General features: G+C 41.6%; 1 protein-coding gene across 5 annotated transcripts in view; it reads left to right on the top strand.

The window, feature by feature from the left end:
• The window catches only part of C1qtnf7 (C1q and TNF related 7), a 100,314-nt gene that overhangs the window by 68,599 nt on the left and 4,146 nt on the right, over window positions 1–27,569 (top strand). For 4 of the 5 annotated variants that reach the window (XM_060365373.1, XM_021638725.2, XM_060365374.1 and 1 more), the window contains exon 2: window positions 24,965–25,210. In XM_060365373.1, coding sequence (XP_060221356.1) covers window positions 24,973–25,210 — 238 coding nt within the window. In that variant the 5' untranslated portion in view covers window positions 24,965–24,972. Of the gene's footprint in view, window positions 1–18,199; window positions 18,261–24,964; window positions 25,211–27,569 lie in introns of those variants that run through there. The other variant, XM_060365375.1, reaches the window with a different exon arrangement.

Genomic DNA, 27,569 nt, shown 5'->3' with positions numbered 1-27,569 from the left:
ACATTGCACCACAGGTAGCAGAGAGCTTGACCCCTTTCTCTGCTTCTACAGTCCAGGAAATGGTGCTACAGTGGAAAGGTCTTTCCTCCTCAATTTACACAGTTAAGATAATCTCCCATAGTCACGTGAAAGACCTATCTCAACTGACAGCTGAGATTAATCGTCACAGTGAATGTCTCTATGTTTTGGTCCCATCCTCTCAAATACGCACTTAGCTAGCAGGAATGACATAGAGTCTGACAGATACCACACTTTCACGTATAGGTAGTGCTGTGTGTATGAGCATTTGCCTGGTGTTTAGCTTTGACTACCAGCCCACAAGAACAATCACCATGGGGTTGTGTGCTTGGACCTCAGTGCAGCTCTCTTACAGCATCATCCCACTTCTGCCCTGTTTGTCTCTCTCCTAGAGTGCTAGCAGACAAGTAGTCTAACCATTTTTCAGTCTTTAAATTTAGCTACTGGCATCTGTGTGTTTAGTGAGTGGGTGAATTCTTTTTTTTAAAAAAAAAAAAAATCACAGTCAAAAAGAATTTTAGCAAATGAGAAGAGAGCCTCAGCACATTTCCAGAAGTAATTTCCACAACGCAAACCACAAGTAGTATTTGCTGTATTTCTTTCTGTCCTTTGTTTTGTCTTCCATATACAAAGTTGTTCTGTTTTTATTTTCCCCCTTATAAAATCACATATATGTGTTCTTGGTGTGTGTGTGTGTGTGTGTGTGTGTGTGTGTATGTGTGTATGTGTGCGTATATGTGTAATTTTGTGCTGAGCATCACAATACAAGCTTTGGCCCATGGCATCCCATACTCATGAAGCTTGATTAGAGCTGAAGAATGTCTTAAATGCTTTCACTGAGTATAGTATTAACTTCAACTGCGGGGTGATTGCAGAGAATTCTGTACACATCGCACTTGTTATAAATCAGCCTCAAGTTCCCTAACTCAACTAGAAAATCCTTTCACTTTGCCTTCTCTAGAAAATCTAACCTGTGCCCTAAATTTAAAATCCCTATGTTTGAGCAGTGACAGTCTTACATCCGCCACTAAATTGTTCACCCAAGACCTCTTTAACACAACATAGTGTCGGTCACTTTGTCTACTGTTCTATTTTTTTTTTCTACTAACATAAATATTTTTATGAACTCACAGAATATTTTAGACATAGCCATCATGGAGTTCCAGTTAATGGTTAAAAAGCAAACTGGGCTTGGGATAAAATTCAACTTGCTTTCCATACTCCAGATTCATTCCTAGTTGACAGAGAGCAGGGACCAATGCCTTGAAACTAAACATATCTTTACGAAACCAAACATCATAAAACATGAACAAGAGAAGCCTTACGTCACTCAGGCCGCTAAGATGAATTGACATGCTGAAAGCATTGTTTCACACTTGCTCAGCTGAACAAATACATCTTTGTACAAAACAAGTCCCAACTCTCCACTGTTCCAACACCCCTGAAATCCAAGACACTAACCTTTCAAATTCCTCAATGAGAAAATGTAGGAGGAGGGAATTTGGACTTGAACCAAATGCTCATGTCTGGCACTAGCCAGAAAAGGCACTAAAGTTGAACATTGAAGCAGGGAGGAAAGTTAGGGGTAGACAAAGAAGAGGAAAAACACAGGTAAAATACCCTGAAGTCTTTAGTATTATTAGTATTTCTTTCTTTTCGTTCCTTATGGTTAATATAACATTGCTCCTTGCTTAATATAACATTTATGGCTGTTCTAAGACTGAAAGGAGCATGTTTGTTGTCCCTTGCAGGAAACTAGAAAAACACAGTTGAAGTGAAAATAAAAAATAACATCACTCATCACATGGCAGTAGAGGCACATTAATTCCCTGTCATCAGGCCTTCTCATCTTTATTCTCATATATGTATTATTTTTAGGCCAGAATGAATGATCTAAATTCCTTAATAATGTTAGTTACCAAGTTTTTTTTTTCCTTAAATGGCTTATTATAATTACTTACTTTTGTCACTAAATGTCCTGACAATACGGTTTTGATAGATGCAAGATAGCTTTTTTGCTGATATTTCTTTGAATTAATCTATAACTGCAGAAGAAATCATTTACAACAGTTAAAAAATAGAGTTTCACTGTAGTCAACAGATTTGCACATACAGCTTTTGCCATGTCTCATTTATTGTGTTCTTAAAATGAAATTCTAAAAATAAAATTAGACATACTGTCTCAAAAAAAATGAAATTCTAAGAGTACAAATATCAAGACAAAACGCTTGGGTAATTTTCAGACTCTTGGTCTTTACCAAAGTAACAAGTTACAAAAATTATTTCATTTTAAGCCAGGCCTGGTGGCACATAGCTGTAATTCTAGTGTTCAGGAAACAAAGGCACACATTCAAGGCTACCCTGAACTCCATACCAAGAACTTGTCTCAGGAAAAAAAGAAAAAAAGGAGAGGTTAGGAAGGGAGAGGAGGGAAGAAAATAGAAAGAGAGAGGGGAGGGGCGAGGGAAGGGGAAAGGAGGGGAGAAGCAGGGAAGGAGAGACTGGTAGTTACAGGTTTAGCTGAAGATGGTCTATCTTATGCCCTTTCTTTGACCTTTAGGTAATCTTTAATGTGAAGCTGAACTGTTCGTTCCTATGCGTTTTTATTCGTTATTTCACTCGGTGACTCATATAATAGGAGAAAATCTTAAAACATGTCGTATGTTAGTGTGCTACCTACAGCAGCACCTCTGTTAACACTTGCTTATCCTCCCAGCCCATGATCTCGCCTAGTAAGCAGCAAGCACCCCTATTCTCCACTCCATCCTATGCCCAGTCAGCTTTCTCTCACCGTAGACCCACCTGTTCTGGACACACGATGTAATTGGCGTCACCCAGCTCGGGGCCTGTTGTAGCTTTCAGTGAGCAACATGCTTTTAAGACTTATCCATGTTACAATGTGTGTCAGCAGTCCGCTCCTTTCTGCGACTCACTCATACTCCGTTACACAAACGTGCTAACGTTGGCTGAGGTTCACACACGTGTGCCTGCTTCCTATTGCCTTGTGCCCTGGTTTCAGTGCTGTGACACTACATGCAAGGACCTGGCCTTCATAGTGTCCAGGCTGGTAAAGAAGTGCAGGTGTTGACACAGGACAGCGTCTCCAGTCCACCCGGATCTGAGCCATCACTCTACTCCTACAGAGTGTACTGAACACCGCTGGCCTTGTTTTGTTACTGTATGCTATGTTGCTTCATCTTGACAAAGGAGATGGAGCAGAAATGACACCACATGGGTTTGAAGCGTGGTACGGTAGTAGATGGTACCCACACTGATGAGAAAAACAACTCTCTACAGTGACTTGCTCACAGGGCATGAGAGTATTGGTTTCTTCCCTGTTGCTGTGACAAAATGCTCTGATAAAACAACGTCATGGATCAAGGGTTTATTTTTGCTGACAGCTCCAGAGGAGGTATATCTATCATTGTGGGGAGGGCATGACATCAGTGCCCAGCAGTCCTAAGGCTACCCAGCGGTCACATGACTTCTTGACCACAACGAAGGGTGTGGGGTTGTTACTTTGAGAGGTGGCTCAGCAGTTAAGGGCTCTTCCAGAGGACCGGAGTTCAATACCTAGCACCCATATCTGATATTCATAAACTCCTATAACTTCAGCTCCATCAGAATCCTCTGCCTCCGGCCCCAGTAAGCACTGGCCCACACTCAGCTTCATACACGTACACACAACTTAAATAAATAAATAATTTTATTTAAAAACAAAACCGGGAGGGGGGCTGGAGAGATGGCTCAGTGGTTAAGAGCAGTGGCTGCGCTTCCGAAAGATCCGGGTTCAATTCTCAACAGCCACGTGGCAGCTCACAACTGTCTGTAACTCCGGTTCCAGGGGATCCAGATCCCTCACATTTGCAGTTAAAACAGCAATGTGCACAAAATAAAAATAAGTTAACAAAACAAAAACCTATGAAAACTCGTGGGTGGAAGACCGCTGGTGTCCTTTAGACGTGGTTCCACCGGAGGACGGCTGCCGTGTCGCAAAACAAAGCTGCCTAGGGCCCTGCTCTGCTGTAAACCTATGAAGGGAATGAGGCAATAATATCCCCTAAGCCAGCAGCGCTCAACCTGTGGGTCACCACCTTTCAAGTTGAATGACAGTATCTCAGGCGCCACCTCACATAACGATTCATAACAGTGGCAAAATTACAGTTATGAAGTAGCATAACTGGCCTAGTGCTACCCTCACCTATATCGGATTCTTTCCACACAGCGTCGATGAGCCAGGCACTGTAAGAGCTGTGTGAGGTTACAGATGAATGGCGCCTGGCCTCCGCTGAGGTTGTGTGGTATTTGGGGCACTCGGGAGAAATGACTTATGCGATGTTAATCCAGAGACGAACAATTGCCAGAAGCCTGCAGAACAAGCTTGGACGTCCCCTGCCGTGGGGAGTCGTGTCACTGTGGAAGCGATTTCCAAATTATGCTACAGCTCTGCCAGTGCTTCAGAGACAAGGAGACCTGATGTGGAGAGACTGACAGTTCCCCGGGGTTTGTTTTTGTGCAGGAATCGGGTAGTGTATAGTCACACAGCCATTTGCAACACCACTTGGCAGTATGTGCCAAGACAGACATAAAACATGCGAACCTTTTGACCCAGCAATTCTATTTTTAGGGAACTATCCCAAAGAAAATATCCTAAATATGGATGAAGGCTTGTGCACAAAAACATTCACTGCAATCTCATTCAGAAGAGGAAAGGTGAACACAGCTTCGCTGTGCAATAATAGAAAAGAATGTTAGATAAATTTTAAAATGTCCGCTTTATGAATATTGTTTGGCTCCAAAAACTAATAAGAAAGAATACTAAGGATATGCTATTAAGTCGAAGGGAAGGGAAACAGAGTGTACCAGTAATAGTAAAACTTCATAAATGAACGATACACACACACACACACACACACACACACACACACCAAATATAGACAAAAGAAATACGAAATGGCAATAGTGGTCATCTGAAAGACAGAACTATAAGTAGTTTTATTTATATTTTTGTATTTTGTCCTTTTTATAAATTTTCTTTAAAGAGGGTGTCTTTAAAGTAAAATGTGATCAGTTTTCTACGGCAATTATATGCTGTGTCTGCAGAATGTAAAAGATGAGTGTTGATGTAAAAGTCATATTATTTTTTAATCAAAAACATTGTAAGATATTAGTCTGAAGCATTAGGAATAAAACACACACACACACATGTCAAATGAGCCAAGTCTGCAAGTGGCCTGAGAGAACCCTGTTACTTTGGAAACATAGCTGGTATTAGCCTAGTTTTGTTGCCAGTCCTTGCCAGAGTGCTGCCTACCAATAGTTTTACTCCCTTCACCCTTTCTTCTTCCAATTCCTGTACCAGATAGAAGCCCAAGAAATAGTTCTAATGTCTAGAATATAGACCTTTCTTCCAGACATATTCTCTGCCGGTTTCTTATTGTCCCTAAGATCAAACCCAAGACCCCTGACAGCCTTTCAATTCATGCAGAATCTGCTCCAGCACGCTGTCCACACACCCGAGTCTCTCACTCCCCATGTCCATTCTCTCCCGGTCTCCCCAGTATCCCCTCACTCTTACCAAAGTGCCTTGTTGTCTTGATTTAGCACCAGGTTCTTTTTCAAGCCATCAGTTAGTTCTATCTAGAGAGACCGCTCCACCCATCCAGACACCGTCTTCCTACACATCTCACAGTGAACATTCAGGCCTCACAAAATTGAGAAGTTATCTCTTGGGAAGTTTTACTGGTAACAGAGATGAAAGCACACATCCAGGTTCTACACAAAATGTTCCAAAGCCATGCATTCCCTAGCTCTAGCAAGGACATAGAGGAATGCCTCTGACTTAAAGCGTGGACTTTATGTTGTGTAGCAGTAGAGTGCTTGCCTAGATTTTGTGAGACCCTAGGTTGGATACCCATCATGAACTAAAAATTTTCAAGTAGGGCTAAAGAGTTGTCTCAGGGGTTAGGAACATATACTGCTCTTCCAGAGGGCTGGAGTTAAGTTCCTAGCATCCACAGCAGCCAGCTCTCAGGCCACCAGTAACTCATTATCCTTCTTAGTCCCCTTTGTTCCCTGGGACAGGTTTGCCTCTGCTTTCATGTCACAGATACATGCATGATTTTACATATCTATATAAGATCACAAAAGAGAGAAAAGCATGTTTGTGTTTCAAAGTCTAGCTCAATTGAGCTAACATGATTGTCTCCAGTTGTGTAAATTTTCCAATAAACAATAAACTTTAATCTTCACTACAGCTGCACATCACACACACACACACACACACACACACACAAACTATGGTTTGGACATTTTTAAAAATTCAATTTGTGGGAAAGAATACTGTTTCCAGAAGAGAGAGCTGTAACCCAAATCACTTGCCCTAAGTTCCATGGCCAATGATAACGACTTTGGCCTAAAGCCAAGTCTCATTCTACCCACTGCCACAAAGAGATGTCTATAAACAGAGGGAAGGTATGAAGAGTTTGTTAGTCCGGACTCCAAGAGAACATTCCTTGCTTTTGTCTCTGCCACGTTGGGATGCCCAACCCTCCACCCTGGCATAACGTGAGTGCTTGTTGGGTTTCCCAGCTTTCCCCAGGATGACATAATCTGTGAGGACATTGTTTTGGCTAAAAAGGTTGTTCATGCAAGAGATACCACATGCTGCTAAATGTCCCGTTGTTGGGTCTAGGGCAGCTTGGCTGCCACTCACAGGCCCATGTGCCAAGAGGCTAAGCCACAAGCCAAGCAGGGAACGTGTGTCTCCCCCTATTGGGACAGACATGGAGAAACACCAAACTATTTGAATAGTCTGAGATTTATGGAAAGAAATTAGGTTTGTGGATGACGATTATTATTAACCAATACATTTAAAGCATCACCGTTATTGTTACTGTCCTTAAACCCACTGTCATGGAATTCCCATTGTCTAGGGTCTAGCCTCTAGGTGCTATCATTGATTGACTCTCCTGCAGCTGAGGAGGGGCCTCTGAATGGCTTTCAGAAGAGTGAGAGAGGCAGAAAGAACATTATCAGGTAACAGCACTTAGCCAAGGCCAGTAGCCAAAGCTGTAGGCCAACACACGGAAGACTGACTGAACACCTATTATGTGCTGTGCATCGGGTGAGTCACTGTTTGTGAAGTGTCTCAAGTTGTCACTGACTTCATCTTAAACTAAAAAGTGGAGTCTGAAAAGCCTGGGTTTCAGTGTCATGTCTATCCCTACATAGCTGCAAGGCTCTGGGCTGTTTCTCTCATTCGGAAGCCTCAGTTTCTAGACTGGCAGTAAAATGATAATGAAGCCTATGTCTTACCTCTCTGAGAGGTCAGGATTCACTGTCGCTAAGATAAAGAAAGTGCTGTTATTACACGTCTTCAAATTAGGAATTCCAATAAATATGCAGTCATCCCATTAAAAATTCCTGGGCTGTGGCTGAACCTCTTCAAATAGACCCTATACTGGCCCAAGGACATATTTCTCTGGAAGCCACCTATGGGCAGTGACTTTTCTTGTCCATGAGTGGAGGAGCTCCCCCTCCTCCACTGGGAGGGTAAGCAGACTTCTGGCTGTCAGTGTATTCTGAGAGGCCAAGAGCAAGGTGGGTCTCACATTCCACCCAATGCCACCTACACGCTGGAAAGCAATTCTTCTTCCATTTGCACTTTCAGTTCTTTTCCTTTACATTGGCCCCTTGGCCAATGTTTGCACGATGAAAAGCTCTGGAGCCAAGTCCTTTTTATTCTTAATAAGCTGAAGGTTATTGTTAGCTGGCTGCCAGGAGCTGCCGGTTTCCTTGCCCAGCTTTAGGTGAGATCCCAGGTCCCTCGTCTCTTTGGCTTCTCTCATTTTTCTTCATTGGGGACATTGCCCACAGGTGCCATTCCAAAGCCAGAGCTGCCCTGCTGGCTTGGGAGGCTCCTCTCCTCTTTGCCACACCTTGAATATGCCCAGAGAGCCACAGCCAGAATGAAAATCCCAGAAGCAATTCTTGGCTGCCTGCGTCCCACCCACCACCTAGCTGGACATTCAGGATAAGCAATTATTAAGGAAATTTGGGACCGTAGAATGTTTCACTTGAAGCTCAACTCTTCATCTTGGCTCCAGTTGTTACCCTCCTGAAGCTGCAGCTTACGTGGATGTGCAATGGGAGTAATAATACTCACTTGCGGGCTACTGCTTGCCAGCCTCCTGTCATCCGTGCACTAAGCCAGTAAACAAGTCCTCTTCCCTTGTTCTTGTGGAGGCTGAAATGGGGTACACTGACCTATCCAGCTTTTAGAAAATCAAGACAAAGGTCAGGCCCTGAGTCACTACAAAGGTCCTGAGAACAGTCACACAGTAAGCACCGAATACAAGAGAGTTATCACTTCATTATCAGCATATTACATTCCGAGCCTCATTGGGAAGGGTGTTATCACCCAAGAATGTCACTGAAATTTCAGCCAAAATGGTTTCAAGTCAGGTACCTGGTTTCCACAAGCACTTCAACACAGCCACTGCCTAGTGGATTCTATACCTGCCTATAAAGAAGGCAGAGGCCTAGCAAAGACGAGTCCTCAATGCCTTTGTTCACTCTGAATTCTTTGTCATCACAGACTCACATTTTCTTTGAGTCAAAGAGTATAATTAATCATTAGAACAGTTTTTAAACAGGCAAATGATGTTGTTAATTAATTTATCAAAAATCTGCTGTTTGATTTTACATTAGCCACAGGCAAAATCTTGCCAAGATGGAGAAGACAGGCAAGAAGTATCAGGTGAGACATAACAGACAGCTGTAGAAAGTAATTTTCTTGACTCCTTCTTCTTCTTCTTCTTCTTCTTCTTCTTCTTCTTCTTCTTCTTCTTCTTCTTCTTCTTCTTCTTCTTCTTCTTCTTTTGCTTGTTTTTCGAGACAGAGTTTCTCTGTGTAGCCTTGGCTGTCCCAGACTCACTCTGTAGACCAGGCTGCTCTCAACTCACAGAGATCTGCCTGCCTCTGCCGACCTAAGTGCTGGGATTACAGGCGTGCACCACCACCCCCAGCTTATGTTCTTGATTCTTGATACATGATAATCAGCAGTTGCCTAGAAAAACTATCAATGACTAATTTTTCTGCTTGTATTAGCACATTCGATTGGACTCAGCCAAAATATGTTGAGAATGTCCGTGCTCCAGTCTTGGGCTGCATATGAGTTATGTAAGGATATAAAGTTATGAATGAATCAAGATGATTGTTCAAAGGTACTCTTTGTAGGGCTGGAAAGATGGCTCAGTGGTTAAGAGTAGTCGGTGTTCTTGCAGACCGGAGTACCCATGTGTGGGTGTCTCATAATCATCTGTGAGTCTAGGGGATCCGACACCCTAGCCTGGCCTCTTTGTGCACTTGTACACACACACACACACACACACACACACACCATTAAGTCCATTTTGTGTTGACCAACTAATTCTCAGCATGGGACCCGCCTTGGAGTTTGGCTGATATGCTCAGTATCACAACATTGAAGAAAACTGTTTATTTCTCTTCCAGAAGGTATCAATTGCCAATAGTTTCTTGGTTAGGGGTGGGACTTTGTGTTCCCTTCCCTTTCTCCATGCTGGGGTTTTGTCTGGTTTGAATCTCTGTAAATCTTATGTAAGCTGTCTTAGTTTCTATGAGTTCATATAAGCACTGGCCCTCCTGTGCCTGGAATACACTATTTCTTTGAGGTCATTTATCACCTCTGGCTCTTACAATCTTTCTACCTCCTCTTCTGCATAAATCCGTGCTCCTTGAAAGAAGGTGATTGATACAGACAGCCCATTTAGGACTGAGTTCCATTTTCTGCACATTTCCAGTTGTAGATCTCTGTATTAATTACCATCTACTTTAAGAAGACATTTCTCTGATGAGGATTAAGCAGTGCACTGAACTCTATATACAACAATAGAATTGGGAGCTATTTTATTGCTATGTTTCTATAGCCAAATAACAGTAGTAGATTTTCCCAAGTCTAACTAGTCTCAGATTCTTGTCCACTTTAGTAGTATCCTGCATTGGTTCCATCTCAAACAATAGGCTTAAAGTCATTGGGAAGATGAAGAGATGGCTCTCCTGCCCCTCACTAGGTTCAGCACTCAGAAAAGTGGGCCCTGCACCTTGCCTAGGCAGCATAGCAGAGCTGGCCCTAGTAGTGGGGGTGTGAGTGAGCCATCCCAGAGAGGGAGAGCAAGGGAGAGCTGGCCTTGCCACTTGCATTGGCTCCTAGGTCATGAGAGCAGGAGAGCTATCCCTTACTCTCACTGGCTTTAGCCCTTGGGAGAGCAGGCCCTGCATTTTGCAAGGGCAGCACAGTGGAACTATCCTTAATGGTAAAAGCACAGGTGAGCTAGACCCCAGAATGTGAAAGCAGGTAAGCTGGCCCTGTCCCTCAAAGATGGAGAATGGGCCCTACACCTCGACTGGACTCCACAGTGGAGCTTCCTCTAGAGGAGTGAGTGCATGAGAGCAGGAGCGCTGACCCTGACTCTTGCCAATGACTGCACTGGATTGCCAAGCCAGAGCAGTACTGGAGAGCTAACCCTGTTGGTGCAGATAAGGGAAAACCAGCAAACTTTCCAGTTCCACTACCACCTAGGCCCAGAGCCAGAACCACCCCAAAAAATATATCATCTGCAAATGGTTGATCTTAGCCAGTCCTGCTGACCCAAAGCTGCAGGATCTCCCAAGACAAGGAACAACAGTAGGATAACTTAGAGTAGTTCCAATGGGGATCCAATATTGAAGGTATGCAGAAGCCAGAGACCTTGCACTAGACAATTACTCGTTGCAATGAATATTTGAAAATGAAGACATGTGGACAGAGGGGTATTCTGTTTAACACACTGTGACACACTACAGCTTCCACAATGAAATGCTTTCCATGCTTTGTTTTGTTTTGTGTTTGCTTATGTGGTTTTTGTTTCCTTTTGGGAAGAAGTTGCAAGGGAGGATGGCATATTCGAGAGGATAGGTAGATCAGTGGGACTGGGGTGAATAATGTGAAAATTACAGGGGACAGAAAATTAAAGAAAAATGGAGAAGGGGAGTAAAAAGAGAGAGAAGTGGCTCAGCAGTTAAGAGTACTTGCTGCTCTTCCAGAGGACCTGAGTTCACACATCCAGGGGACCTGTCACCCTCTACTGTCCTCTGAATTCAGGTATGTATATCCATAAGTCATATATGGACACAGTGCATACAATAAAAATTAAAATAGTCTTTATAAAAGGTTTTTGGTCACTCCCATAACAATGAGTCAATAATTCTACTTGATTTCACTGAACACGTATCCTACTTCCCTTCAGTCTCTCAACGATAAAAAAAAAAAAGAAAGTCAATCTCCACATCAAAACTTGTGTGGATGTAGACCTCAAGGTAAAACCTCCAAGTAAATAATTTCTCAACATTTAACACTGAGATCCAACGATTGACTTCCTAGGTAGGCTATGTGCATACAAAGGGAGAGAGGCCCCCTCATCCACCATCTTTAAGTGGAAGAGTCTGGAAAGCCAGTGAGCTCGAATTACGAAGCTCTGGTGAGTCAATAGTGAAGATTCCAGGCCAAGTCCCAAAGTCCGAGAGCCAGCAGTGCCCAGGGCAGAAGGAGATCAAAGTCCCAGCTCAGTCAGCCAGCACAGCAAAAAATTCACCTTCCTCTGCTTCTCTGTCCTCTTCCAACCCTCAGTGGATTGGTGCCAGTTGGCACCATCTCAGCATGTGGGCTTTGGAAGCTGCCTTCCTTCCTACAACATTGCTTTTGAGCATCACTAGAGTGTGTGGCTTCACTCTACACCTGAGTGGTATTCCACTGTGTGGTTGTATCACTTGGCTTACCCATCCTGGGGTTTGCAAGCCAGCCAGCCTATATTACTTGGAAGCTTCAGGTTACTGAGTGATCTTGTGTGCAAAAACAAGGTGGATGATGCCCAGTGAACAACAGCTAGGGCTGTCCTCCTGTCTCCACACATATGCACACACATACACTTGCACATATACCTGCACTAAGAGACACATTCCAAAGCTGATGTGCTCAAGTCTGTAGCCATCCACACCTAAGGCGGTCAGAATGATGCTGTTTTTTGCCCTGTTACCTTTTACATTCCAAGATTACAGGATGACCTGTTCTCTAGTAATCCCCAAGTTCTCTTGAAATAATGTGACAGGTTTTGTTAATAAAGTATATACTTGGCCACTTACTAGAAGCCTAACCCATGCTCAAGAGACTGAGGAAGATGAAGTTGGAATCATGTTCCCCTCCAGAATCCACAGCTCCTAGTCTGGCCTACAGTGAACCCAAGTTTTCCTGGAATTTCTGTAATAAGTCATCAGAGAGCTCTTCTTTCCAGCATACAGAAAATTTTATGGAAAAACACCTTGATAGCCACATAAAAAAAGCACACTTTGGAATTGTTGGTGCACAAAATGCAGCTAAGAGTATGAGATGTTAAGGCAACAGCATCAGCCTCGGTAACCACTGAAGCAGGAGCTCAGGATGTGAACTCATGAGACACTTTGTTCTTTTGCCTGTGTTTAAACTTTCTTGTAATTTTTTTCTTTTACAAAACCCTTACATTTTGAATATAAAAAAGTGATATTTTATGAAAAATAGGCTTCATAACCTTAGATAGGTGCTTTATTCTATCTAAATAATGAGTATTTGTACATATCAAAAATAAGAAAACCAAGGCCAAAGCCAATGTCTTCTACATGTAAAGTTAGGGGTAGGGTCTTGGTGAGGCTGTGCTTAGTGGACAGAGCTTGCCCGAGTGCTAGTTCTGGCTCAGCATAGAAACATGGCAAAAGCATGTAAAGGTCACTTCTTGTGGAAGCTGTTTCTTAATGGATGAACAGAGAAAATCAGGTAGCTGGGTTCTAAGGCCCTTCCCTGGGAATAATGTAAATCTTCCACTGGATTCAAACTTGGACCTTGCTTTCTCCTCTCAAGTCTGTATGCTCAGGACCTGGGATAATGGCTGGCACACATGAGGGGTCAATTATACTTGTTATTCAATGAGCCAGTGTGTTACCACTTAAAAAAATCCGTAAACCCTTTTCTCACCTGAACCTCCTTCTTCACTACAATGAAAGTAGGTTGAGGTCAGAAGCCAGGCTGAACCCTTTCACTGGTTTAGGCCACTTTGTAAAGCCAGAAAATGTCAGCAACTGCCAGCTCTGTCTCTTTTATCATTATCAGTGACATCAGCAAGAGGGAGAAGTCAACAATCTGCCCCTAATGCTGGCCCACTGCCCTGTGGGAGCTTCTACCTAACCCAAGATAAAGAGCAGAGCCTTCCATGAGAAGCGGAGCCCTCCATGGTCCAGGGACACCATCATGCTCATTAGGCCTCAGTGTCATCTAGTCATCCTCTTCTGCACTGCATGCTCTGATGCAGCGTTCTCTCAGTCTAACAGAGTTGTCCTCCTCTGCTTGGCATTCTTAGATCCCATTTATATGCTTCATAATTGGATCATATCATTCCTTTAGACAAATATCCTCTGAACCATACATTCAACTCTCTTCCCTATGAAATACCCAATAATAATAACCCCTTCTCTGTGTCTTTGGAACACTCTCCAAAATTTCTTAAGTTGATGAAAGATCTGTCCTTCACATAAAATAAGTAAGAAACAAGTTCATCTTTCTTTCACTAGTTGTTTGATTCTTCCCCACCTTCTCATCATCTATCAAGCAATTTCTTCAGATTTCTGGCAACGCTAGACACATGACCACTTAAGAAGATCTGCACGATTCACCTTCAGACACTAAGGAGACTAGTCTAAAAAACATCTACTTCGCATCCAGTACATAACCTGCCCCTTTTTGATGGCTTCAGCCCAATATGCAGATGCTCTCCCATCACTAACTAGTTCCCACCACCACAACTCTCTCTCACTGTTGTCACCTCTATGCTTAGGTCAGAGGGTAAGAGAATAAGAAAATGATCAGACTACCTAAGTGGCATGTACACACACCCCTCCTGCCTGTCAGGGTCTACTTCCTGCCCCAAGTGCTCAAATGTCAACTCTGTTAATTGCTTTAGCAGCTCACCAGAGACATCCCTGAGACTCCTGTGCTTTACAAGATTCTGGTAATGGACAATTTACTTCCAAGGTGATGTCCAGTGAGGCTCCCAGACCAGCTCAGCTTCTGTGTCCCGGGGAAACTCCCTGTGGTAGCCCCAGGCCTGGTATAGATAGTCAGTCTCATCTAGCTGCCTAGTTGTTTTCACTTCCTGGAACACTTGCTTTGCCATAGCTGACCCTGCTCTGCTCATTCTTATCAAGTCCCCTTTGCCTTCCAAACGTTCAATGGCTGTAACCAGTGGAAATGACCAGTTTTACTACATCTCTCTGACCAGACATCTGCAAGACTTTCAGTCACAGCTCGGATAGCAGCATGAAGGAAAGAACTACCAGGAGCAAGCACTCTTTCCACTGGCACCCCAACATGTTCAGTGATTTCTTTGGGGTCTTCTCAATGGTACATTGAAAGAGAGTGAATGTCAGAATCTTCTGATTTTTAATCAGCTCCCAGAAGGTACTTGGCACTCACTGATGGTGCATTTTTCTCTCTCTTGGTTTCTCAACTAAAATTTTAGAATGTTGGAAATTCTTAACATCCTGTTGAGCACAGTTCTGGGACTGTTTGAAGAATGTCTGTCCTGTCCATTCAACTTTGACTCTATAAGCAGAAACTGTACTTGATATAAAGTCAACCATACTATGTCTACCACATAGTAACAGAACAACAAGATGAGGCACTGAATAAAAGAAGTTGATTGACAGGTGAAAGTTCCCAAAGACTGCCTTTCCATCAGAATCACCCAGAGAGCTTTGGGAAAAAATCCACAGAGCTTATACTTTGCCACTGGTATCCAAGTTCAGTAGATCTAGTTTAGAGCCACTATGTGCAGAGAAAGGTCCAAATAGCACATTAGGAGAGTTCAGGGAGAGTCTCATAGATGCTTAGAGTACCAGGGAGAGGTTCTGGAGGAAACAGTGATGAGGAAGATGAGGATTAAAAAGATGGAGAGGGAGTGGGATAGGGTCATCAGGGCCTGAAGCCACAGGGGATTCTTTAAGTATGACTCTGAACCTAGAACAATAAGGGTTGATTTCTAAGAGAGCTCAGTGCACCTGCGGGGAGGAAGAGAAGGCTACATTAATAAAGCTCAGCAGATGACCAACTGTGTGTGCAGAAACCTGGTCTTGTAAAGTTAGCAACACCCTAGGAATAAAATATATATCATGGTGAGGAATCTTAACTACAGATCAAGCTCCCTATGGAACTTACCTGCAAAAGGAGGACAAGAAAATGTAGAGAGGACTGAGGGAACTGATGCTTGATTTCATAAGCTCATTAAATACTAGTTAGAACCATCTTTTTAAAGCAATTATAGTTACTAACAAAATGGCATATTTGTGTGTATGTGTGTGTGTGTCCAGTGCTATAATGAACCACCTTAGACCCACCATTGAGGGCTAATTCTGTATACAGTTTCCCAATTTTGTATTTTGTGAGTATTGGCTCCAAACTGGCCCATAGTGGAGTGTGTAATGAAGGAAACTATAGCAACCACAGTCCTGGGCTTCAATTTTCTCATTTTTGAGAGCTTGGGTTCCCACAATGCTTTTTTGGGTATTCTGGGAACACTGGATGGATTTGAATGAGTTGAGCTGAATTAAATTGAAAAGCAAGCAAAAACTTTAGGAAAGTAATAGCATGAGCTAAGAGCAATACAAAATATATGCTTAGGAAAATAAATAAATTAAAAAAAAACTGCATAAGGCCTTGGCCTTGAGGCAAATAGCCTGTACAACTGGAATCTTAGGCATTAATCTGAGTTAAGGCTCCCTCCAGCCTATTTTCTAGACACAAATTTTTACCACTGCATCTGAAATGAGTGTGAATATAACTGCATGAAAAGTATGATCTGCATCTTAGTTCTGAACATCCAAAGAGAGCATTTCAAAAGTTCCTTCTCGAGAAAAGAGGGTACAATTCAGGAACCTGCCTCAGAAGGCCTCTGAAAGGCTCTGCCCTGCAGACTATCAAAGCAGATCCTGAGACTTATGGCCAACCTTTGGGCAGAGTGCAGGGAATCTTATGAAAGAAGTGGGAAATAATAAGATCTGGAGAGGACAGGAGGTCCACAAGGAGAGCAACAGAACCAAAATATCTGAGCACAGGGGTCTTTCCTGAGACTGATACTCCAACCAAGGACCATGCATGGAGATAACCTAGGACTCCTGCACAGATGTAGCCCATGGCAGTTCAGTGTCCAAGTGGGTTCCATAGTAATAGGAACAGGGATTGCCTCTGATGTGAACTGATTGGCCTGCTCTTTGATCACTTCCCCCTGAGGGGAAAATAGCCTTACCAGGCCACAGAAGAAGACAATGCAGCCACTCCTGATGAGACCTAATTGACTAGGATCAGAAGGAAGGAAAAGAAGACCTCCCCTATCAGTGGACTTGTGGAGGGGCATGCATGCAGAGGGGGGAGGAAGGGAGGGACTGGGACAGGAGGAGGGAGGGAATCACAGGGGGGATACAAAGTGAATAAAGTGTAATTAATAAAGAATTTTAAAAAATTTGCTCTTACAGAAAAAAAAAAGTTCCTTCTCTCTGCAGAGAAAATTAAGTCATGAAGATACAGATTGTATTGAGTTATCTGAAATAAAAAGTGATTTTTCAGAGAAGGCAAAAATCCAATATTTAAGAGCATAAAAATACTATGAGCCTTTAAAGATATGAAAAATATTGGCAGATAAATGTGGTAAACACTATCTGGGTAGAGTGGTACATGCCTTTAATCCCAGTACTTGGTAGGCAAGGCTAGCCAGATCTTTGTGAGTTTAAGGGTAGCCTGGTCTACATAGTGAGTTCCAGGACAGCCAGAGCTTCATAGTGAAACAACAACAAAATAAAATAACAATAAAAATAAAGGAAAAAAGAAAGAATATAATATTCTTTATATAAGAATATATAAAGAACTAATATAAGAGACTGGGACGCCTAAAATTAAGTTTTCCATGGTTGACACTCAGTGCAAATTATTAGCACATATTAGGAGCCTAAGAAAACTTAGAAACAATTAAGCATATTTTATTTGATGATGAGACGTAAACATAGGGACTCCCTAAGACTAGAATATTCTACACGGATTTAGAATATAAAACAACTGACTGATAAGACTTTGCACATGTCATGACGATGTTCAGGTTTTGACAGTCAACAAATGTAAAGAACCTACCCTCCAGCTTGGTGGATGGGCACCCGAAGGTAACGTAAATCATATCAAAATAAAAGCCCAGTCACATTCTGGTCAAATCTGGGATCAGTATTCACTTCCAAGACTCTAGGGAAAAACAAACAAACTCCTTCATTTAGAATTGTTACTGCTGAGAAAGAATTAGAAGGAAAACAGGATAACAACAAGATTTTTTAAAATCACATAATTTCCATAAATGACATCATGTATTACAGATCACTGTTGCCAAGGAGATATAAAAAATACATATCAAATGGAAACAAGGGCATTGATTGCAGCAACACTCAACTAGTCAGGCTTTGAAGACACGTTTTGCCTTTGGATTTGTTAGAAAATGTTATCTATATGGACAAAGATATATCCACCTTCTAAAGCATCCAATCTTTTGTCTGTTCAGCAAAGAACAAAGAAAACATCAATACAGATCTCATAACCCTCTCTTTTGCAGTATATAAAAGCCCACTTCCTGCCATATTTACCAAAATATGGTGAATATTGGTCCCCATCTAAAATCCCCCCAGAAATAAATGCTTCTTTTCTCCAAGCTGACAACCAATTTCCAGTCAGTGAGTAATTTTTTTCCCGGAACCATCTTATTGGAAAATCAATAAAAAGAGGAAAAAATTAAATAAGCAAATCTTTAAAAGAGGAGGCCACAGAAAGAGAGATGGTAAGCTTCCAAACTTACCAGTCAAGGAAAGCCGGCACTTACAGTTTGTCCCAAACAAAACCATAATTTTAACTGATCTCTGAGTTGTGCCTCGCTGGATGAATGACTTCCAGGGCCTCTGGCTCTTGGGGACTAAACGAGAAGATTATTTTTAGCACAACTATTTGGAAATCTTTGAGAACTTGGACCTGCTATTCTGTCTGGTACCAAAGCAAGTTTCTCACTGAGCTCTCAGGAAAGAGCCTGACTTTTGCACGTTGGGAATCCTGCAGCAACCTACCCTCCCAGAGCACGGTATGGCGTTCATTCTCTTTTTCAAAACTTTAGCAAATGTAGATCTCATGGACCATCTTCGTTATGATGGAGTCTTTAGCTCAGTGAGCAGGTAGCTCTATAGGAAGAATCCAGGACGTGAAGACTTAACTCCAAATCTCTGATTGATATTAGCTTCTAGGTCATGGGCAATGGTCTCTGGCTCTTGGCTCTCCCCTGCAGCCTATCTATCACAAAGGGGTCCTTGGGTGTGTGATAAGGACTAGGAGTTAATCTGTAAACTATAAAAATGTTTCCAAATGTCCAAGTTTCTTTTTTTTTCACCATTCTGCCATCATAGCCCTTTACATAAAACAGCAAAACTATAAATCATGGTATATACGTCAGGAATATGGAGTTTATGCTTTGTCAGGGAAATGAGCAAGCAAATAGGTATAAAACCAGCTATGTGGCCTTCAAGGGATCTGAATAGGTGCAAGAGAAGAAAGGATCTCATTTAAATAGTCAGTTCTACACAGGAAAATGGGAGGTGCAAGGAGCTGAGGGACTCACCGAGAAGGAACTGGGGTGCAGAAAGCTCAAGCCTCCATCCTGTCTCAAATTCACTGCTCCTGCTAGTGAAGCTTGAACAGATCCTGATATTGAGCAATGTTCACTCCAAAAGCCATGGAGAGCTCTTGTTTTTGCCTTCCTTAGTCACCTCTCATCTTCCTAATGATTTCCAGGCAAAGCGCATTTTGAGCTTGAATTAATCAAATCCAGTCTTTTGTCATGAAGCACTAGAAGAACATTCAGTGTTTCCAACAAGATGTCAGTTCAAATCCTGGCTGTGCCGGCTTTTGAACTGTTGTCTTTGTGAATATGACTTGTCTAGGAAAGTTGAATAAAAGTTATCTTTTAGTGTCTATCCTTTTTCTGACTTGAGTGTTTATGAGCCTTGAAAGCCCAACAATGTTACAGCATTCATCAAATGCATTCTGATTGTTAAAGCTGTCGCATATGTGTGCCATAGTTTCTTTATTTATTAATAATAATAATAAATTATTACTTTTGTACACTTTGTACATTTTTGTTCCTTTGTACACTCGAGAATGTTGCTGCTTGAACATGGGTGTGCAAATATCAGTTAATGTCCCTATGTTTAATTCTTTATATCTTTCCATAAGAGAGATCGCTTGGCCATATTTGAGTTCTTGAACTGTTTTCCAGCATTTCTGTTCTCATCAATAACATCTTCTATTCTTAGAACTAAAAAAAAAAAAAATCACCCAATTTACAAAGAGACTTCAAGTTACAAAACATTTCCTAGAAGCTGAGTCTTTACATTGACTTAATCTATGTCTTGCCTGGTTCTTTATATGGCTAGTTTTTCAATAAAGGATTCTACAACTAAAAAAAATATTGCATGCTATACTAAACTACCTCCTTCCTTAAAGATTCAAACTGTATACTTACATGAAAAATTTAGCATATACATGTTTTTAAATGCATGTTTTAAAATCTAAAAACCTGTCACTTTCTTATCTCTAAAGAAATGGTTAGAATAGAAAATCATTTACATTTAGAATTCAGAGCCTGTTTGAGATTAGCATTATATCCGAGCTTTGATTTTCTAAGTCCAAAGAAGCATAAAAGTGGAAAAAAAATACAAGTCAGTACTTATTCTACATAAATTTGCATAATTCTTGCCAATGCTTGAAAGCATATTGCAGGAGAGGGGACTGCTAATGGAGATGTTTTCTCCTGAGGATTTTAAATATATTCTAAGGTTGGATTATAATGTGTATTGAGTTGTATAGTTTGATTAGTTTTGTGCTGTGCAAATTATGTCTTTTCAAGCTGTCCACAATCATTATAATGTAAAGTTTTGACTCATGTGGTTTATTCTCATCAAAACAACCAAATTCCTTGCAATGCTTTAAACTTTGAGCATAGATGAAAATGGATGGTTCAGGAAATGGTCCTGGAAATGTGCAGATGTATTGCTGCCTCACAGTTTGTAATCGGAAAAAGCCTAGTCGACCAAATTTTGTATGTGATAAAATGAAATGTGAGAATAGAAATAAATGCAAAATTATTTTTAGTATTTTGGAGTGGGAGAAATATTCTAAGCATATTAAATTAGACTTTAGAAAAGGTGTTTTAATGATAAAAATATTTTAAATGTATGTAAAAAACTAGAAAGTAGAGCTTGAGGGATGGCTCAGTGCTTAAGAGTGCTTGCTGCTCTTCCAGAGGACCTGGTTTGGGTTTACAGCACCCGCAGCAGCATCAAAACCTCCCGTTGCCCAGCTCCAGGGAATCCAACATCTCTGGTCCGTTCAGTCAGGTACGTGCATTCACACACATGTATCTACACACATAATTAAAACTAAAAAGAATCATTTAAAAAGTGAAGAAAACCTAGACAAGGTATTTTCTGCCTTTGCCACGAAGCCTGTGAGATAGGTCAATATGAATATTCATTACTCTACATGTAGTATAACATAATAGTCTATATTATAGCATAAGAAATGTTATGGTAACTGTTATAATAACAAAAGAATAAAAGTACCCCGAATGTCCATTGGTAAGACACTGGTTAAATATAAGGCATGCATATGAGAGGCATCTCAGAGTTCCTGAAACAAAAGGAGTGTGGTGCCTTTATGTGAGGAGATGTCAATATAGATGGATCCAGAGTTTCCACATGCCCGCCTTCAGAGAGTCACAGACAAATACCAAGCGATGATTAATTATGTACTGCACATGTGCAGGCTTTTTCTTATTGTTCTTCAAACACTCATATTAGGTGAGATACAGTAAGTAATAGAGAGGTGAGTGACTCAGGGTATACAGGACAATGTGCATGGATTATACGCAAGCACAGCATCAGCTTATATCAGGACCTAGAGCCTCTTTGGATCTTGGCGCCTAAGGTGAGGTGATGGCCTTGGAACAAATACCCCACAAACATGACTGATTTGAAAGCAAAATGAGAGTGCTGTATGTACACAAAGCTAACCTGGAGAAGAACACACAGGAAGTGGCAACAGGACACACCTTCAGGAGTATTAAATCTAAAAACCACTAGATTTACTTACAATTACACATGCTTTTTCTTTACAGTTTTAGAAATGCATTATCTACATTTGAAAAAAATATTTTAATATGTCTATGCACTGTAGGCCATATAACCTAAATCAGTTAAGTTCTTAATGTATTCTCTTAAACACTGCAAAAACCCATGGGTCCAGGGAAAACATTTCAACCTTCTTTTCCTTTGTCTTATAATATTCTCATAATTTCTCATTAGTTTTTCTTCCCACAGAACTCATGCCTCATCCTCCAAAGTCTCTCTTCCCAACTTGGATGTTGGGCCCATTGTTAAATAAGAGAAAGATACCTGCCCTTTTGGAGTTTGGGTGCTGTGGGTCCTATCTGAAAAAAAAAATATTAATACCACAAAGTAAAATAGGGATAATCTTGTGGGTTGAGATGATAAATGAAATAGGAGGACAGAAAAAAGAAAATAGAGCAAGAAGAAGGAGGGTTGGAGACATTTTAAAAATGCACTCCACAATATTAAATAAGATGATAATGGTTGGACTGAAAAAAAATGACATATGGGAAAGACTTCAAGGAAGAGGTGAGGAATTAATCCATCTAGACATCTTGGTGCAGATATTTTATCCAGAACAAGGAAACCGCAGTGATGCTAAGGCAGGTTGAACCCAGTGCCTCTGAGGGACACCAAGGAATCCTTTGCAACTAGAACTGGGAGTGGGGAGGAAAATCAAAATGAAGTCACATGATTTAAGGAGGGCTGTGAGGATCGAGTAGATCTTGTAGTCATGGTGATGTTGACTCTTAACGAAAACTAAAACCATCACGGTGAGAAGCCGCTGTGGTTTTCCATGGTAATCCACATTCACTCATCTTCATCCGCGAACTGAGTCCTGAGACTTGGCTGAACTCTCAGCATCGTGCCATGAATCGTAGTGAGTACCGCCACACCTTGCTCCTCTTTGCTGGTGACTGTTAACAAATAATTCAGCACCAGGCCACCATGAAGAGGATGTGCTCAGTCCTGATGTGACAGGGTGTGCTGGGCAAATGGGTGGGGAGAGCTTCCCTTTTCTGTGGGGTAGGGAAGGAGGACATGGGAAAGAGGGAGGGACAGTGGGACCAGGAGGAGGGAAGGGAGGTAACTACAATTGGAATGTAAAGTGAATAAGTTAATTAATTAAGAATAAATGATCATCTTGAGTGACACTCAAAAAGTAATAACTGGAGCTGCATGCAAGCATTTAAACTCCTATATCAGACAGCTCTCTCAATGGAAAGCAGCCCTTTTGTTCAGTGATCAAACTGTTTTAGTTGCTTTATTTTATTCCTCCTTTGAGCATATGCTGCTGGGTATCAGTGAAGTATTCTTTCTTCCAAGCACATTCCAAGCTACCTCATTCTGTTACCTTTTACCTGGGCCTTCTTTAAAACAGCTCATATAAAAATAAAAATTAAAAATACATGAATACAATATAATACTACTACAATTCCTGCCATATTCTCCCACATTTCCTTTTCCAAAGAAAAACTCTTTCTTCCTCAGCAACCATAGATTGCCTGTAGCTTCTCAACTCAGGGTTGGGGAGATACTGTGAGTCTTTCTGACACTGGACTGTGGTGCTGCTGTGCAGCTCCTGGCAGGCAGCCATAGATGATGAGAGTTTGTGGGGACAATGTTCCTGCCCATGTCCAGCAGAAGTCCTTTGGGTCCTCTGGCTCTTCTCAGCTTCCTGGTCCTTCTTCCGTGAAGTTCCCCCGAAGAGCTCCTGTTGCTATCAGAATCACAGGGTTCGTCAGAAAGTGCCTTAATCCCATTTGAACACTAAGAATGGTTGTTTGAGGTTAGTGCTTGCCCAGTTTGGGATATAATTTAAAACAATGGTTCCAATGTTAGAAGCTTGGTCCCACTACAGTGGTTGTGAGAGGCAATGGGAGCTTGAAGGAATAGGACCCAGAGCAAAACCACAAAATAGGCACTCTCCGTTGTCTGGGCTTCCTGTCGCCTTATTTACCACCTTTATACCATAGGCCATGGTGTGATGCTGCCAAGGTAGACGCTCTTTTAGAGATCTTGGGCCAAGTGGCATTTTCAGTCTCCAGATTTTCAGCCTCCAGACCATTAAAGTAAATAAACTCTTCCCTTTGTGAACCCTTGCCTCATGTATTTCATTACAGTAGCAGAACACAGATTGATATAAAATTATATGGCAGGTTCAGTACCTAGAACATGAAAAAAAAAAAAAGGTTTTCATCCTTTGGTGGGAGGGTCTGGTAACACTGGATAGATGGTTTTAGCTTTTCTGATGATAAGATTCTAAGACTTGAGATTATTCCAAAATCTCACCTACATTTCTTTATTAAGTTACTATTCCTAAGCTGGGGTGAATTCTGGGTATAATTTCAAGATGTTATAATTTTTCCATGGGCACCATAAAAGTGCTATAGTGTGTGGTGTGCCTTTCAAATTTTCTGGGATGGCTGTCAAAAATAACACCTGGGTCACTTCTCCCACATTTCATTATTAGTCCCCTTAGGAGAATGTTGTCCAGATCAAGCACAGGTTCAGCCATTCAAAACCTCATTTGCACAATCTACATAAAACACCTGTGCGCATCCTGCCATTGAAGAAACTGCTCATCCCTAAGGATGACATGACCTGAAAAATCACGTCTCCCCAGCTTAGGTCACACTCCCACATTTTCAGCCTACATGCCAGGATGTCATGCTAATAAATCATTCATTGCTCTTTGCATCCAGCCTCTGTGGAGCAAGAAGCCAAGTCCTATTAGGTTATAGTTAAAGAGACCTGTGTCTGCTTCTCAGGGCACACAGGCACTGTGCACGGTTTAAGTTCACACGGCTCTTTAATTGACCCCCAGTGCTAACAGCTTAATGGGACACGGAGGCATTATATCCTGCAGATTTTAAATTAAAGTTTCGGACTCCCCCAGGACATTCCCAGTACTGCAATTACCACTAATTGGCATTACACACGATTAACAAGTGAAAATCATGGTTTTCTTAAAATGCTTCTTCTTTTCCCATGAATTCTAAGAACCGGATGGATGCAGGCCAGATGAGTGGGGTGATACAGTGTGTGTTACACTGGCACAATTCTGTAAACAGCTTCTACACACATACGAGAGGAGAGAGAAAGACAGTAATTAGTGTTACAGATAATTGGCCCTGTAAGAGCTTAAATCAACGTTAAATGAAAAACAAAATTCTAAATCACAGGATTGACATAATATCACCTTTTTTCACAACACAGACACACGAGAAGAACTGGAAACGTGAATATATTAAACTGTAAATGGCAATTAATTATCTCTAAGTAGTGGCAACTGTGCTGGTATTTATCTAAGTCATTTGAACATGTCGTTTTCTCTTTATAATGCATTAATCTTGCAAAAAGGAAATGATCTTTTACTAAAAGAAGTGTGTTTAGAATGTTTTCACCCTTCAGCTACGTCAGTCCTTGTATAAGGCACTGAGGAGTCTGTGTCAGAGATACGTTGATGAATTTTTAAATCATAAGAGGAAGCTGGATTCTTACTGTGAGGAAAAGCAAATGCTGGCGGGGGCTTCTGGACGTGTCCAATCTTCCATTCACACTAACTCCATTGTGCCGGAGCCGCTCCCTGGAGAGTGTTCTGATGTCTGTGCTTCTCTTCTAGAGCCCAAGATGATTGTGCTGCTCTACGTGACAAGTCTTGCCATCTGTGTAAGTGGACAACCTCGGGGGAATCAGGCCAAGGGAGAGAGCTACTCTCCCAGGTATATCTGCAGCATCCCTGGCTTACCTGGTCCCCCAGGCCCTCCTGGAGCAAATGGCTCTCCTGGACCCCACGGTCGCATCGGCCTTCCTGGAAGGGATGGTAGAGATGGCAGGAAAGGAGAGAAAGGAGAAAAGGGCACTGCAGGTAAGGAATCACGATGAGGTTCGTCGAACACCCTTTCTGCCCCTCCCTAAATTACTCCATTTGCTGCTGCTTCTCAATGGGGACTCTTCTATCACTTCTTTACTTCCCCTTCACTAATCATCACAATTTACTTCAAATTCTGCTTTAACTCTTTCCAGCAATGACAACTTTCTTGGGTGAACACTGACACTGGAAAAGTAAGGCACTGCAGAAGATGAGCCCAGATTGGCATGCACTGTTCATGACTGCCAGAGCTGGACTCCGAAAAACTGATGCCTGGGGCCACCGGACAATGGCTGGATACGTGGAAGCTTAGGTGGACAAACAGATGAGCCAGAGCAGGAAAAAAGTTGGCATTCAGAAACTTAGTTGCCACCTTGCTCAGAGCTAATGTTCTTGACACATATTCCTCAAGCATTTCTAGATTTTTTTCCATGTCTTCAGCTAGGAGGACAATAGTGTCATAAGGAGGCCTTTCCTCACTCAATACTGTCCAACCTTTCCTGTTACGCTCTGCAGGCTTTACAGAGCTCTTTGAGACAATACAACTGTCCTCTAGTCCTTCAGTAACTTTTAGGCTTTTCCTCTTGCACATAAGTTGGCCAGGGAAGCTTGCCAGACTTCACAGTCCTCAGAGGAAACCAAATTGAAATTCTACAGAAGTTGTGAGAATGTCACAAGAAGAAGAAATTTGGAATCAATCTTTGATAACAAGCTTCTGAGTATACAAGTTAGACAAAAGATAAGAAGGAAAAAAATACATAAATCTAAGAAAATATGCCTCTCCCCAATCATCACACGTGATTTACTGGGGTTCTGTGAGACAGTACCACAGTATAGATCCAGATTATTGGCTAATGCATCATTTCCAAATATTCCATGCAGAAAACATTGGGCAAATCAATAGTTGTCAGATGCACGAGCAATGCTCAGTATTAAAGAGCCTTGTGTAAAGATTCAATGTCAGATAAACAACCTTGAATTTGCTGCTTAGTCATATTTATTTAAAGGTGTCTATTTATAAGGTAGCTCACGTGGATACAAATTGTTACTGACCCGTGATTTTGAATATCCTTAAAATTCTGTGACGCACAGATTATAGTTCTATATGACATATCCTTTCTGCTCCCTGTGTCTGGAAGGAAGAATGTAGTGGCTAATCACACAAACACTGGCACCAGACTCAAATCTCTTTACTTAATTTAGCATCCTTAGGCACTAGTAATGGCAATTGTGAAGTTTAAGAGTAGTTATGTATGCAGGATGCTCGCCACAGTAATTGTCATGTGCTAAGTACTTTGGTAAACATTAGATATTGTTAATTATTAAATTTTGAACCATAGGTCAAAAAGAATCTGTAGTCATCCAAAGCCACCAAGTAAACAAAACATGATTAACATATCCATGAGGTAGTTCTACTGTTATTTCAGGTCAAACATAATATTCTTTTTTTTTATCTTTTTTTTTTTTCAATGCAGTTTATTCAAGAACCTTGAACAATCCTCGGACCCTGGGGAAAGCCAGCCCACAGCTTAAATAGCCTCTGGGTAGCCAACCCAGGCGTGCCACATGGGCAATGCAGATAGGTCCACATACATGGAAGCAAGCCAGATCCTCAGCCTTAGCCAAATATGGAATTGTTTGTGACAGAGAGCACTCACCATCGGGAAGGTGGAAGGCGGAAACCAGCTCCATCTTTAAGGCATAGCATTCTGCAGCTCTCTACAGTTCCCCCTTTTTGTTTTCTTAAGTGATACAGTTTTAGCCCTATGGGGTTAGGAATAGTTCTGTATCCAATCCATTTATCCCTCTATGTTTTCATGCACTATTTACTTGGAAATAGTTAGTTTGCCTCTAACTAACAACTCTCATTTCTGGTGAGGGTTTCTCAGCCTCCACACCAGTGCCAGTAGTGCTGATTAATTTTTAGGGCAAGGTGAGGGTCCTAGTATGGCATTTGACAGCATCTCCCTGGATGGCACACCTCCCCCTACTCTGACAAAAATGGCCTCAAAACACAACTGCTTGAGAAACTGCTCTAGTCTCCAGGATTACAGACATTTGTCAGGAAGATGAGGGAAAGGACTGTCTAGGCACATCGTTACTATAGCTCCCAGTGTTGACCATGTATTAAGAACTCATTGTGCGTCGGGAACTTATTTATGTTACCATTCACCATTATAAGCTTCAGTAACTGTTATATGCAATAAAATGATGTTATAAATGAAACTATTGAGATTCAAAATCAAAGTGACTTTTCCAGCCTGAGAGTATCTAATTCCAACAGCTACAGTTAAGGCTGTGCATAGCTCAGAAAGGAAAGGTAGGCTTGACTGATTGTGAGACATCCCTCAGAAGC

The sequence above is a fragment of the Meriones unguiculatus genome, chromosome 12, assembly GCF_030254825.1.
Source record: "Meriones unguiculatus strain TT.TT164.6M chromosome 12, Bangor_MerUng_6.1, whole genome shotgun sequence".
Taxonomy (NCBI): domain Eukaryota; kingdom Metazoa; phylum Chordata; class Mammalia; order Rodentia; family Muridae; genus Meriones; species Meriones unguiculatus.
Note: the sequence above shows the minus strand (reverse complement) of the source record. Positions and strands in the feature narration are given on the sequence as shown.